This window comes from Cynocephalus volans, chromosome 15, assembly GCF_027409185.1.
Source record: "Cynocephalus volans isolate mCynVol1 chromosome 15, mCynVol1.pri, whole genome shotgun sequence".
Taxonomy (NCBI): domain Eukaryota; kingdom Metazoa; phylum Chordata; class Mammalia; order Dermoptera; family Cynocephalidae; genus Cynocephalus; species Cynocephalus volans.
In genome coordinates this window covers 96,786,231-96,798,366 of record NC_084474.1, presented here as the reverse complement: position 1 = coordinate 96,798,366, position 12,136 = coordinate 96,786,231, and the positions used below count along the sequence as shown (strand labels likewise).

Genomic DNA, 12,136 nt, shown 5'->3' with positions numbered 1-12,136 from the left:
CTGACGTCCAGAGCGGGCCCGGCTGAGCCCCGCGCTGTGTCCGCAGCGTCACTGCTGAAGCTGTGGTACCGGGAGCTAGAGGAGCCCCTGATCCCGCACGACTTCTACGAGCAATGCATCGCGCAGTACGAGAGCCCCGAGGCCGCTGTGGCCGTGGTGCACGCGCTGCCCCGCATCAACCGCATGGTGCTCTGCTACCTCATCCGCTTCCTGCAGGTGCGCGCCGCCCTGTCCCGGCCCCGAGGCCCCGCCCCGCCCTGTCCCGGCCCCGAGGCCCCGCCCCGCCCTGTCCCGGCCCCGAGGCCCCGCCCCGCCCCCGGTCCCCCCCGAGGCCCCGCCCTGTCGAGGCCCCGCCCCGCCCTGTCCCGGCCCCGAGGCCCCGCCCCGCCCCCGGTCCCCCCCGAGGCCCCGCCCCCGCCCACCCGCCGCTCCTCGCGCAGGTGTTCGTGCAGCCCGCCAACGTGGCTGTTACCAAGATGGACGTCAGCAACCTGGCCATGGTGATGGCGCCCAACTGCCTGCGCTGCCAGTCCGACGATCCGCGCGTCATCTTCGAGAACACGCGCAAGGAGATGTCGTTCCTGCGCGTGCTCATCCAGCACCTGGACACCAGCTTCATGGAGGGCGTGCTGTAGCGGGCGGGGGCGGCCGGGGACCACCGGCCGTGGAGGGGGCGTGCCGGGCCCCGCCAGACCCTCGGCCCCGGGCGCAGCCCCACTTCTCCGTCCCGCTCTGAGGGTGCAGCCGGGGCAGAGGAGCTGCGTTAAGGCGCCTCGGGCCCCCACCTCATGGCCAGTTCCCGCGGACACCGCCTCGCCCACCGCGGGTCAGCCCCGAGAAAGTGCCTTGTGTTTCCCGGAGCCGAGCCACCTGCCCCTGCACGGCCGCCCCTCCCCTCGTCCGTCCCTGCCGCGGGGGCTCCAATGGGGACGGCCCGGGAGTCCGGGGCTGCAGGGCACTGGCCTGTCCGCCCCGTGCGCGGGGCCCAGCTGGCCCAGGGCCTGGCAGGCTTTCGGGGGGCGGGGTGGGGGCGAACCAAAGTCCTCTGTGGGGCGGGGCGGGGGGCGAGAGTATTTTTGTTGGTGTGACTGCAAGTCCAGGATCTACCCTGCACCCGGCCTGCCTGAAGAACTGAGTTCGCTAATGACACAGCTGTCACCCAGATGCATCCGTGTCTGAGCGGCCCTCGGCCGTCCTCTGCGCCGAGCACGTGGGATCGTCCGTCCCCCCCATCATCCCCCTCCCCCGTCACCCCTTCCGCCCTCCTCCGACCTTTCTTGCTTCTGACCCGCGGCCCGTGGGCGGCGGGGCCGGGCTGGCCGGGGCGGGGGCGTCCGGCCTCGGTCTGTACTTTCATCCTGGAGTTCTGAGTCCCAACTGTAAAACTTGATTTCTCCCCGTTTTTATATATATATTTTTAGAGTTGAGTCTTTATTTATTATTAAAAACACAAGCCCGCCGAGGCCCGGGTGTCGGCGGGGCAGGGGCTGTGAATAAAGCACGTGTGGACAGTCGCGCGCCTGGTCGCTGCGCCGTCGCCCGCTCCGAGAGCTCACGGAACGGCCCGGCGTGCGCCTCCCCAGCCTGCCCACCCCGTGCCCGCGGGGCCGAGCCCCCCACGCCGCCGTCCCCAAGGCAGGGCGGGCGGCGCGGCCGGAACCCAAAGCGCGCGGCGCGGGCGCCGGGGGTGGGTGTGTTCGTGCGGCACCGCCACTCGCGTGACCCGCCGGCCGCTTCCGGCCCGGAAGGAGGATGTGGCCGCCGTGCGGGACGCTCCGGGCCCGGGTGGCCCTGGCGCGGTCGCGGGGAACCCGGTCCTGCGGCGGGGACGGGGCTGTTTCTTACACTCAGGGCCAGAGCCCCGAGCCCCGGACCCGCGAGTACTTCTACTACGTGGATCATCAGGGTCAGGTGGGCCGGGGCCGGGGGTCCCCGAGAGAGGGGAGAGGACCCCGCGAGGGGCGGGGTCTGCCAGGAGGCGCACCTCGCTCTGCGGAGCCGGGACAGCGCGCCGGAGGGAATGGAGGAGCTGGCTTGGTTCGGCCCAAAGGACCCGTCCCCAGCGCCGGCCTCCCGCACGGGCCGCGTCCCCGCTGTGCTCTGCAGCGCCGCTCTCTGCCTCGCCTGTATTAAAAGCCGCGCTGAGGGCATCCGGCGTGTCCGGGAGGAAGCGAGCCGGTCGGCCTCCGCGGAGGAGGCGGCGTATCTAACTAGAGGCGCGGGAAAGGCTCACCAGCCCGCGAAACTGTGCGAGGAAGCACGGCCCGGGGTGCGGGGAGAGGCGGGCGAGTCGTCAGGGTCCCCGGGCTGCCCTTCCCCGCGCCTCCCGGCACACGGGGTGCACAAACTAGGTCAGACCCAGGCGGGGCTCAGCCCGCTGGGACTCATGGGCATTGCCTGCCCCTGTGTCCGCAGCTCTTCCTGGATGACTCCAAAACGAAGAACTTCATCACCTGCTTCAAAGGTACTTCTGCGCCGCCTTCCCCCGTCCCTTCTCCCATCAGCGCGGGCAGGGACGGGCTCCGCTCCCGACCCGCAGCACCGAGAGTGGGCGTGAGGCAGGGCGCGGCGCCCGCCTGGGGAGCGGGTCCCAGGGGCCAGCGTGGTGAGCGGCCGCGCCCTCCGCTCCTCCCGCAGACCCACAGTTCCTGGTCGCCTTCTTCTCCCGCCTGAGACCCAATCGCAGCGGGCGCTACGAGGCCGCCTTCCCCTTCGTCTCGCCCTGCGGCAGAGAGCGCAACTTCCTGCGCTGCGAGGACCGCCCCGTGGTGTTCACGCACCTGCTGGACGCGGGCCGCGGGCCGCCCCGCCTGTCCTACTGCGGCGGCGGCGAGGCCCTGGCCGTGCCCTTCGAGCCCGCTCGCCTTCTGCCCTCGGCGGCCAACGGGCGCCTGTACCACCCGGCGCCCGAGCGCGCGGGAGGCGTGGGCCTGGTGCGCTCGGCCCTGGCCTTCGAGCTCAGCGCCTGCTTCGAGCACCCGCCGGGCGCGCCCGCGCTGCCGTCGCACGTGCGCTGGCAGGGCCGCCTCCTGGCGCTCACCATGGACCTGGCCCCGCTGCTCGCCGCCCCGCGGCCCTGAGCCGCGCCCGGGGCCGCATCGGGAGGCCGCGGGTGTCCCCGGTCTCCGGCGACCCCGAGCGCCCCTCGCCGGGCCCGTGTCGTCCGCACCAGCGCCGGCGAGTGCGCGTGCGCGCGGAGGGTGTCGCGGGCCCCGTCCCGCCCGGCGCTGTCCGAGGTGCTGCCGTCGCCCGGACCCGGCCGCGGCCCCTCCGCTGTGCCCCGCGTCGCGCCTCTGCCCCCACACTCCGCTCGGGGTCTCTGCGTGGGCCGCGCTCGCGACGTCAGCCTGGGCGGGGGAGCAGGAGGCGCGGGGTTCTGCTGCGCGTGCGCGGGCGCCCCGCCCCCCTCACGCCCGCCGCCGCCGCCGCCGCCCGGGCTGGGGTCGCCGCCGGCTCAGCGGGGAACAGATCGCCGCGGAGCGTCAGGTGAGGGGGCGTCCGGGCCAAGGTCACCGGGTGTGGGGGCGGGGGCGGGGGCCGTCCCGGTTCTGACCCCGGCGCACACCAGGAAGGGCGTGCGACCTGGCGGGGACAGGGGATGCGGAGACCACGCCCTCCCGGAACCCGGCGCTGGGGGCGGGCGGGGAGGCCGCGGGGCATCGAGGCACCGGGTCGCAAGGGCCGCCCGGAAACCCGCGCTCGAGGGCAGCGCAAGGCTTTACCCCCCTTGCCTGCCCCCGCTGTCGCCCGGGGTCGCCCGGAGTCGGCGACAGCCATCACGGAGTCCTGCGTGTGACGCTCCGCCCCCTGCCCTGCCGGATTAGGGGGGTGTCCGCTGGTAAAAGGATTTCTGGGCTCTTCCCGCTTGGGGCCTTCATCCCTGCTCGGGCCGGCCCCTCTACACCGATCTGCATCTGGGGGGTGCCCGCGTGGGCAGCACCGCCCTGAGTTCTGAGGAGGCAGCCAAGAATCTTCTCTACTTGAGAGGCCTTGCAGGGAGGCTGGGTGGGTGAGGCCTGGAGCCATGGGCCAGCCCTTTGTGCTCGCGGCAGTGGGTCCCAGGAACCCAGAGAACGCCCCCAGGCTCTTGGAGCTCTCACACACCCTGAGACACCTGGGAACTGCCCCTGCCTGGGCCAGAGCTGCTCTATTAAAATTTTATTGCCGTGCTTGCTTCATTTCTAGTGACTTAAATAATCACGAGTTACAGTTTAGAGCGAAATGTAAACAAACACCAAGGCCTCTTGGTACCTCCCCACATAACCCACGACCAGTTCGGAGAGCTGGTGAACAGGCAGGTGCTCAGAGGGGAGACCATGCCAGGTGAGGCGGGAGATTGGGGGACAGTACACTGTCAGCCCTGGCTCCAGGTGGACTGGCTTCTCAGCCCTGGTCCCTGCTTTTAAAACTGGGCTCATTGTGCCTCGAGCCAGACCCCAGCCTTCCTCTCTCTAGCGTCACAGCTGCATGCATATAAACTGTCACCAAACTTGGTAGTCTCAGAGGTCATTACTCCCAGACCCCACTTGGGAAACTACACTAGAAACCCAAGTGGCAGCCCAAGGCCCCTCTCTCACACCCCAGCATTCTCAAGGCTCCACCTACCCCAAAGATGGAGGCCCCTTTCTGGGAGTCAGCACAGGAAGAACAGGCCCGTGGCTCTGATGTTCCTGTTTGCCTCATCCCCCAACTCTCTGACAGGCCACCTGAGAAAAAGCTCCAATTCTAGCTAAGTGTTCCCACCCCTATCCCCAAGAAGGCAGGAGCAGGGGTTGGACAAAGCTGTGCCTTGACTTCGCTGTCACTGGTGGCTTTTTTTTTTTTTTAAGATGACTGGTAAGGGGATCTTAACCCTTGACTTGGTGGTGTCAGCACCACGCTCTCCCCACTGAGCCACGGGCCGGCCTACTGGTGGCTTCCTTGAGGCCAGTTCTGCCCATGGTCCATCAAGTCATGACAGATGAACCCCAGGGTGGGGAGCAGAGTTAGCTATAGGTTAGAGTTCGGAGGGGCCTTGAGCCTCATCCTTGGGGCACAGAAGGGACCTGTGCTCTGGGTTTGTGCTTCAGGTCTCATGCCAGCCCCCACAGGTTGAAGACAAGGGCACGTGTCCGCCAGAACCTGTCCTTCCCCATCTAACCCACAGCCCCAGGCTTTGCCACCCAAACAGAGTTTCTCAGCCCAGACCCTGTCCCAGCGGCTTGCACCCTACAACCTAGGGACTGCCGGTCGCAAGAGCCAGACTTCCATAGCAGGGGCAGGAAGCCCCTCCCTGTGCAGGGCAGGGATGGAATGGGAAAAGAAGGGGGCCAGGGTGGGACTGCCCGCCCCACACGGCCACGTCCTGTGAGGACACTGAGGACACGCCTTATCTTTACGACGGTGTCTTCGTCAAGGGACGAAACCAGAACATTTTATTTATCAGCTTCTTGAACTTTTCAAAAGGCACACGGTGTGGGCGTCCCTTGGTGCCCTTGCTCTGGCTCTTGAGTGTGAGGACTGGCCTCACGACCTGTATTTCAGGAGGCGCGTCCCACCTGGCCCGACCCAGGCCGGTCTCTCGAGAAATGGCCCCGGGGGCCCCCACGCTGCCGCCGGCGTTGCCGCTGCTGCTGCTGCTGCTGCCGCCGCCGCCCGGGGTCCCGCCCCGCGCCGCCGGCTGCCCGGCCGCCTGCCGCTGCTACAGCGCCACGGTGGAGTGCGGCGCCCTGCGGCTGCGCGTCGTCCCGCCGGGAATCCCGCCAGGGACGCAGGTGGGCTCCGCGTGAGGACGCCGGGCCGCGCTCTGGAGCAGCGGCCTGGGAGCGCCCGCGAAACGGAGGGAGGGGAGCGCGGGCGTCCCGGAGGGTGGCTGGCGCGCCCCGGGACCCCGCCGCGGGGTAAGCGCCCCCTCCCCCCGGCCCGCAGACGCTGTTCCTGCAGGACAACAGCATCGCGCTCCTGGAGCCAGGCGCCCTGGCGCCGCTCGCCGCCCTGCGCCGTCTCTATCTGCACAACAACAGCCTGCGCGCCCTAGAGCCCGGGGCCTTCCGCGCACAGCCGCGCCTGCTCGAGCTGGCGCTCACAGGCAACCGGCTGCGCGGCTTGCGCGGCGGCGCCTTCGCGGGCCTGGCCCAGCTGCGCGTTCTCTACCTGGCGGGCAACCAGCTGGCGCGGCTGCTGGATTTCACCTTCTTGCACCTGCCGGTGAGCGCCAGAAACCAAATAGGGCGGGGTCTTCCTGTGATGCCCCTTGCCCTGCCGGGCTGGAGTAGTTAAGGGGAGAAAAGCTAACCCAGTCTAGACAGGTAAGAAGAGGACTTGTCCTTCCAGGGCCCGTTTTCTGATGGATCTTCTGTCCCTATTTCAGCGACTGCAGGAGCTGCACTTGCAAGAAAACAGCATTGAGCTGCTGGAGGACCAGGCTTTGGCTGGGCTCTCCTCCCTGGCGCTGCTGGACCTCAGCAGGAACCAGCTGGGCACCATAAGCCGCGAGGTCCTGCAGCCACTGGCCAGCCTGCAAGTCCTGCGCCTCACAGGTACCTCTTCCTTGGGTAAGGGTCTCTGCCTTGGCTACGGTGGTGGCAGTATGAAGCAGGCTCAGGTGCGGAGGGGTCCGATGTTAGACCATTGTGCAGTACTCTGGAGGGCCACACCACCACCTGCAGACATGGTAAAGAGCTGCTGGGAGTGGGGGTGCTGGTGCGGGTACAGCTCAGGCACTCTGCCTAAGGAAGACAGAAAAAGTAGGAGTCCACAGGTTGCCTTAACAGAGTTGAGGGTCTGGAATATTTTATGGCCATCAGAGGGCAGGCAGGCAAAACTGCAGAGACAGCTGACCAGGTTTCAGGGCTGGTGGGATATGTGTGTGTGGACACCAAGTTCCCCTAAAAGAGTGGGACTTCTGTCAGGGAGACTCCAGAAGAGCAGGTGTTTTCTCAGAGATTGGTGAAGTGATCTGGAACAGACATCATAGAGCTAAAGGGGGTGTGTATATGTGAAGGGCCTGCTGTCATCCCAGAGTTTGGGGTCAGAGAAGGGGTGACAGAGATCCTGGCTTCCATGTGGGAGGCTGTGGGAAAGGGGCTGCTGCCCTGGCCAGCAGAATCCCAACTGCACAGGCTGTGTTCTCAGGCCACCCCGAACCACCTGCCCGCTGCTGCTCTGCCCACAGAGAACCCATGGCGCTGTGACTGCGCCCTGCACTGGCTGGGCGCCTGGATCAAGGAGGGGGGCCAGCGACTGCTCAGCTCCAGGGACAAGAAGATCATGTGCGCAGAGCCCCCGCGCCTGGCCCTTCAAAGTCTCCTGGACGTATCCAGCAGTAGCCTCATCTGCATTCCACCCTCTGTGCACGTGGAGCCACTGGAGCTCACAGCCAACCCGGGTGAGGATCTGTGGGTTGCCTGCCAGGCCTCCGGCTACCCGCAGCCCCTGGTGACCTGGAGAAAGGTGCCCCAGCCCCGCGACGGCCGGCCGCGGGCCCAAGCCCAGCTAGAGGGCGGGGCGCCGGGACTGGGCGGGCACGCGACCTCGGACACGGGCAGCGGCATGCTCTTCCTCGCCAACATCACGCTGGCGCACGCCGGCAGGTACGAGTGCGAGGCCTCCAACGCCGGCGGCGCCGCCCGCGTGCCCTTCCGGCTTCTCGTCAACGCGTCCCGGGAGCAGCCAGGGCGGCCGCCGCCGCCGCCGCCCCCAGCCGCCCGCCCCGCCGGCCGCGAGCCCCGGCCCGAGGAGGGCAGCATGGCGTTCCGCGCGCTGGGCCTGGCCACGCAGACGGCCGTGGCGGCGGCCATCGCGCTGCTGGCGCTCACGGCGCTGCTGCTGGCAGCCATGATCTGCCGCCGGCGGCGCAGGCGGAAAAAGGCTCGCGGGCCGCCGGGCGAGGGCGCGCTGTTCGTCAACGACTACTCGGACGGGCCCTGCACCTTCGCGCAGCTCGAAGAGCTCCGCGACGAGCGCGGCCACGCCATGTTCGTCATCGACCGCTCCAAGCCGCTGTTCGCGGAAGGCCCGGCCACAGCCCGCGCCCCGCCGCCGGCCGCCCGCGAGCCCCACTGCTGACGACGCGGCGCTGGTGGCGCGCGCTGATGACGCGGGAGCCGGGAATTGGCCGGCGCGGCCTCGCGCATGCTCCGTCAGTAAAGGTGGAAGCCGCGCAGTGTGCGCCGAGCAGTGTGTGGGACGCGCGGGGCGGGGCCGCCCACGGGAGAGTCCCGGGTACGGAGGGAGGAAGGCGGGGGGGCCTTAGGCCCTCCGGGAAACTCGCTGCACTCCCAGAATCCCCACGCTGGCCCTGGACGCCGCTGTGGGATCTTGGGACCAAGGTGGTGGCCCAGACAGGACCAAGGACTAGCCGGCGACGCTGGCAGGGTTGCCCAGGGGCCGTGCTGGGGTGACAGCAGAGTGAGGACAAGTCTGATCAATTAGGATGAAAAACACAGCCACAAACTCAAGTTCCAGACACTCTGCACATCTGTACCTTGATGACATTATCCAGGCCCAAAGCCCAGCTGACAGGCCACTGGCTGCATGCCAGGGTGGGTAACACCATGAGAGGTCCCAAAACACGTGGGGACCCAAGCCTCCTTGAAGCAGACCCCTGTCCCAACGTCAGCCTCAGAACACAGGGTCTTCATAAGGGAATGGGAAAGGCCCACAGAACTCACTGTCCACAGCTAGGATCGCAGAAACATTCACTGAGAAGACCAGGACCCCACAAGGCAGCCAAGTGCAGCCAACGCAAACTGAGCAGGCAGTGCAGGCCTGGAATCCACTACTGGGCCCATAGATGGTCAGCCAGTTACAGAGCAGGTGTGGGGCAAACTGCAGGGCACCGCAGAGTAGGGGAGGCTCATCGTGCACCCAGGAGCAAGGCAGACCCTGCAGGAAACCTAAGACCAGTGCCTTTGTGTCAGCCCTCCAGGCCTCCAGCAGAGGCCCTGCCTAACCAAGGGGACTGCAGGATGGCTTGTCTCTCACCCAGAGCCTAGTGATCAGAGGCTGAAGTAGTCCGCAGCCAGACGCCCATAGATGTCTGTGGTCCAAAGCACATGAGCACGGCCCGAAGCCAGCAGCAGCTGGTGCAACTCGGCTTCTACACGGGCAAACTTCTCCTCATTGATGGAGGCCTCCAGGAGGACAGAGGCAGGCGGTGGCCAGGGCAGGCCCTCGTAGCAGTCCACAGGGAAGGGATGCACCACAGTACGCAGCTCAGCCTGCACCACTGAGTCCCGCAGCAGCTCCTTGAGGCCTGCCATGGACAGTGGGTTGCCATAGAGACCGAGGTAACGGAGACTGGCACACCGAATCAGTATAGGTAGTGTAGCCAGCAGCTGGGTATCAGCAAGCTGGCACTCAGTCAGCTCAAGGTGCAGCAGTGTAGCTGCCGCCGCCTGCAACAAACCCTGGAAGGGTGCCAGCTGGCTGCCAGATAGGTCATTACCACTCAGATCCAACTTCTTGAGGTGGGTAGCATGAGGGCTCCGTGCCAGGAAGCGCAGGTCCTCAGGCAGCAGAGCACAGAAGGCCAACTCCAGGCTCTCCAGAGGGCTCTGCAGGGTTCTGCAGGGGATACAGGGACCACAAACAGGCAGGATCAGGACAGGGTCCCCGTGGAGGAGAAGGGAGGGGTGGGGCAGTGGTGGGGCCTGCTCACCTGAGCAGTTGGTCCAGCCTCCCAGAAAGAAGAGAGGAGCCCATGCTGAGCTCCCGCAGACAAGTGAAGCGACCCATCTGGGCCAGGAAGTAGCGGAAGTTGTCCTCACCATCCACAGAGGGCTGCCTTGAGTCCCCATGCACATAGTGCAGCCGCAAGCTGGCCAGGTGCTGGAAGCGGGCCACATGAGGGATGATGACAGAAAGGCCGCGCAGGCCCAGGTTGTTGAACCGCAGGTCCACACGGCGCAGGCAGCCTGCGTCCAGAAGCTGCAGCAGGGCCACAGTATTGCGCATGGGCAGGTCCTCAGCACGCAGATCCCGGCAGCAGAGGCGCAGCGGGCTGCCCACGCTGCTTCGGAGTGCCTCCCGCAGGAACGCATAGGAGGCCCGGTTCACCCGCAGGTCCACACGCACCTCCACGGGGACAGGAGCTGGCCCACACTCCGCAGCCCTGCCTTGCTGCTGGGCAATGCATGTGCGGGCCACAGCCGCCGTGCAGTCCCACATGCTCATGGTACCAGGGTCCTGCTCCACACCATCGTCCAGGAGGCCTGTCATGTCCAGCACTCGTAGTGTGTGCTTCCTGCAAGCAGGGATGGCCTGAGGCAGGGGACGAGAGGGCAGGGCCCACACCCCCTCCCAGCGACCTTGGGACAGGAGCAGTGTACCTGCTTCTGCACTGAACTCTTCCTAACCTCAGGACCCCAGCCGGGAACCTCTTCAGGGGATTCTCTTTGTACCCCCCAGGCCTGAGGGACACCCTGAATAAGTCCATACCTGCAGAGAGGTTGAGTGCCGGCCTCAGCCTCCGGGGTGTGGAGCCGAGCAGTCAGCCCCAGGATAACGGCCTGCATGCTTTCTGTGCTCGGCCGCTCCTGCAGCAGAGCCCGGCTGCAGTGGGCACACTCCTGCAACAGCTGCTGGAAGCTGAGCATCGGGAAGGGCCACGTATGTACCAGCTCGCGCAGTACAACAGTCTTCTTGTCCATGAAGGCCACCTTGAAGAGAAGGGGGAAGAGCTCGCGCGGTAGCTGGGGCAGAGCCTGGCAGGCAGCTGGCTGGCACTGGAGCACCTGCCGTGTGCTCAAGAACACAAGCGTGTGCATGGTGTTGGGTCAGGCAGGCGGCTACCTGCAAGAGAGCAACTTCAGTGGAGCAGACAGACCCCAGGCTACAAGCCCATTCACACACCAGTGATGGGAAAGCCCAACACAGTGCCTGGCCTAGAGCCAACAGTTAGTGGAGGACTTGGCGGCACAGAGAAGCACCTGTTAGGTGCCTAAGCACTGGGCTGGGCAGAGTGGCCTGGAGGGCAGGCCACACCCCCATCCTTGTCCTCCAGAAGCACAAGGTGGTCTTTAGAGAAACAAAACATTAAGCAGAACATAAACGGTGTGGCACCATCAGTCCCGTGCGCAGTGGTGTGTGCTTTTGACACAGTTGCTCTACAGGGCCTCCCACGGGTTGTTCAGGCCTCCCAAGTCATAACGACGTTTCAGAAGTCCTTCCTCAAAAGTAAAACAAAGCTCAATCCCCTTCCCACCAACCTTCATCAGCACTAGAGGAGATGGGATACTCCCAGAGGGCCAGCAGCCACATCACGGTTCCCTCCCCGACCCTCCTCACAGAGGCTCTCAAATGCTGCCTTTGGATTCCACGAAGCGCAGCAGAAAGGGGCTGGAAGGAGACACAGCTTAATGAACAACAGGGCAGGACGAGAGGACCAGGGCCCAGGGAACAGCGACTCCAGATGACGTAGCTTATGAAATCCAAGCCCTTAACACGAGCCCCACAGAGGACTGTTGTGCAGGGCGTCTCCACGCAGGGATACCCGAGAGAGAGCCACCGTCACCTTCTGTAGTCCTTACCACCTTCTCTTCTCCCCTGGGGAACCGGTGTGGACAGACAAAGCCTTAAGCTTGTGGGATCCAGCAGGCCCCAGGCCAGGGATCGCTCAAATAAGGCAGAGGGGGCACAAGAGATCCCGGGGCCACAGGGAGCCTGTGACGCAGGGCTCCGGCCCGCCGACTCCGGCAGCCGCAGGTCTGCGGACTCACCGGCGCCAGCACCGCGTCCCCAACCGCGTCGCGGACACCCTCCAACAGGTTAGAAATCCAAGGCCAGGCCGTGCCCAACGTCGCAGCCTGAGGGACAAGCTGGGGAGCGGCGGGGGCAGCCCGCGCCGCGCGCGCCGTCGTCTCCGCGCACAGAGCCGCCCCGCAGGCCAGCCCTCGGCCTGCTCTGCGCGCGAACGCCGCGAGGCCGACTCCCACCTGGACGCCGGGGCAGCCGACCGAGCCCCGTCACGAGGGAGACGCAGGCGGCCGGCCCGTGCGACGCCGCCCCGCTCCGCCTGCCCGCAGCGGCACCCCTACAACCCGCCGCGGCCCGGGACTCCCACGAGCCGGCCCAGACCCCGCCCCCGTCCCCGCCCGCAGCTGCGCTCACGCCCCGAGCCGCCGCCGCCGCGCCCCGCCCCGCGGCGCGCAGCGAT

General features: G+C 66.7%; 4 protein-coding genes across 10 annotated transcripts in view; 3 read left to right on the top strand and 1 right to left on the bottom strand.

The window, feature by feature from the left end:
* The window catches only part of ARHGAP39 (Rho GTPase activating protein 39), a 74,651-nt gene extending 73,929 nt beyond the window's left edge, over positions 1–722 (top strand). For both annotated transcript variants that reach the window (XM_063079892.1, XM_063079891.1), the window contains 2 exons: positions 47–216; positions 441–722. In XM_063079892.1, the coding sequence (XP_062935962.1) occupies positions 47–216; positions 441–635 (365 nt within the window). In that variant the 3' untranslated portion in view covers positions 636–722. The remainder of the gene's footprint in view (positions 1–46; positions 217–440) is intronic.
* Positions 723–1,729: 1,007 nt separating this feature from the next.
* C15H8orf82 (chromosome 15 C8orf82 homolog) lies at positions 1,730–4,178 on the top strand. Its single transcript, XM_063079596.1, has 3 exons — positions 1,730–1,911; positions 2,416–2,464; positions 2,638–4,178. The coding sequence occupies exons 1-3, from the start codon at positions 1,753–1,755 to the stop codon at positions 3,078–3,080; spliced, it is 651 nt and encodes a 216-aa protein (XP_062935666.1). The 5' UTR covers positions 1,730–1,752; the 3' UTR covers positions 3,081–4,178.
* Positions 3,410–8,088, top strand: LRRC24 (leucine rich repeat containing 24). Its single transcript, XM_063079588.1, has 5 exons — positions 3,410–3,486; positions 5,524–5,753; positions 5,908–6,186; positions 6,350–6,518; positions 7,154–8,088. The coding sequence occupies exons 2-5, from the start codon at positions 5,568–5,570 to the stop codon at positions 8,044–8,046; spliced, it is 1,527 nt and encodes a 508-aa protein (XP_062935658.1). The 5' UTR covers positions 3,410–3,486; positions 5,524–5,567; the 3' UTR covers positions 8,047–8,088.
* Positions 8,089–8,446: 358 nt separating this feature from the next.
* Positions 8,447–12,045, bottom strand: LRRC14 (leucine rich repeat containing 14). Of its 6 annotated transcripts, none has more exons than XM_063079590.1 (5): positions 11,700–12,045; positions 11,190–11,319; positions 10,420–10,773; positions 9,641–10,225; positions 8,447–9,546 (listed from the first exon to the last, which is right to left on the bottom strand). In XM_063079590.1, the coding sequence occupies exons 3-5, from the start codon at positions 10,746–10,748 to the stop codon at positions 8,979–8,981; spliced, it is 1,482 nt and encodes a 493-aa protein (XP_062935660.1). In that variant the 5' UTR covers positions 10,749–10,773; positions 11,190–11,319; positions 11,700–12,045; the 3' UTR covers positions 8,447–8,978. The 6 variants fall into 6 exon arrangements, with proteins under 6 accessions (XP_062935660.1, XP_062935664.1, XP_062935662.1 ...); XM_063079594.1 differs by having other exon boundaries at positions 10,420–10,640; XM_063079592.1 differs by having other exon boundaries at positions 11,916–12,045.
* Positions 12,046–12,136: the final 91 nt, after the last annotated feature.

What these genes read in the sequence shown, in the direction of transcription:
- C15H8orf82 (XM_063079596.1), top strand. Translation starts at nt 1,753, where the DNA reads ATGTGGCCGCCGTGCGGGACGCTCCGGGCCCGGGTGGCCCTGGCGCGG. An exon ending in ACGTGGATCATCAGGGTCAG is followed by an intron (nt 1,912 to 2,415) that starts GTGGGCCGGGGC and finishes CTGTGTCCGCAG; the next exon opens with CTCTTCCTGGATGACTCCAA. An exon ending in CTTCATCACCTGCTTCAAAG is followed by an intron (nt 2,465 to 2,637) that starts GTACTTCTGCGC and finishes CTCCTCCCGCAG; the next exon opens with ACCCACAGTTCCTGGTCGCC.
- LRRC24 (XM_063079588.1), top strand. Translation starts at nt 5,568, where the DNA reads ATGGCCCCGGGGGCCCCCACGCTGCCGCCGGCGTTGCCGCTGCTGCTG. An exon ending in TCACCTTCTTGCACCTGCCG is followed by an intron (nt 6,187 to 6,349) that starts GTGAGCGCCAGA and finishes TCCCTATTTCAG; the next exon opens with CGACTGCAGGAGCTGCACTT. An exon ending in GCAAGTCCTGCGCCTCACAG is followed by an intron (nt 6,519 to 7,153) that starts GTACCTCTTCCT and finishes CTCTGCCCACAG; the next exon opens with AGAACCCATGGCGCTGTGAC.
- LRRC14 (XM_063079590.1), bottom strand. Translation starts at nt 10,748, where the DNA reads ATGCACACGCTTGTGTTCTTGAGCACACGGCAGGTGCTCCAGTGCCAG. An exon ending in GGCACTCAACCTCTCTGCAG is followed by an intron (nt 10,226 to 10,419) that starts GTATGGACTTAT and finishes CCCTGCTTGCAG; the next exon opens with GAAGCACACACTACGAGTGC. An exon ending in AGGCTGGACCAACTGCTCAG is followed by an intron (nt 9,547 to 9,640) that starts GTGAGCAGGCCC and finishes TATCCCCTGCAG; the next exon opens with AACCCTGCAGAGCCCTCTGG.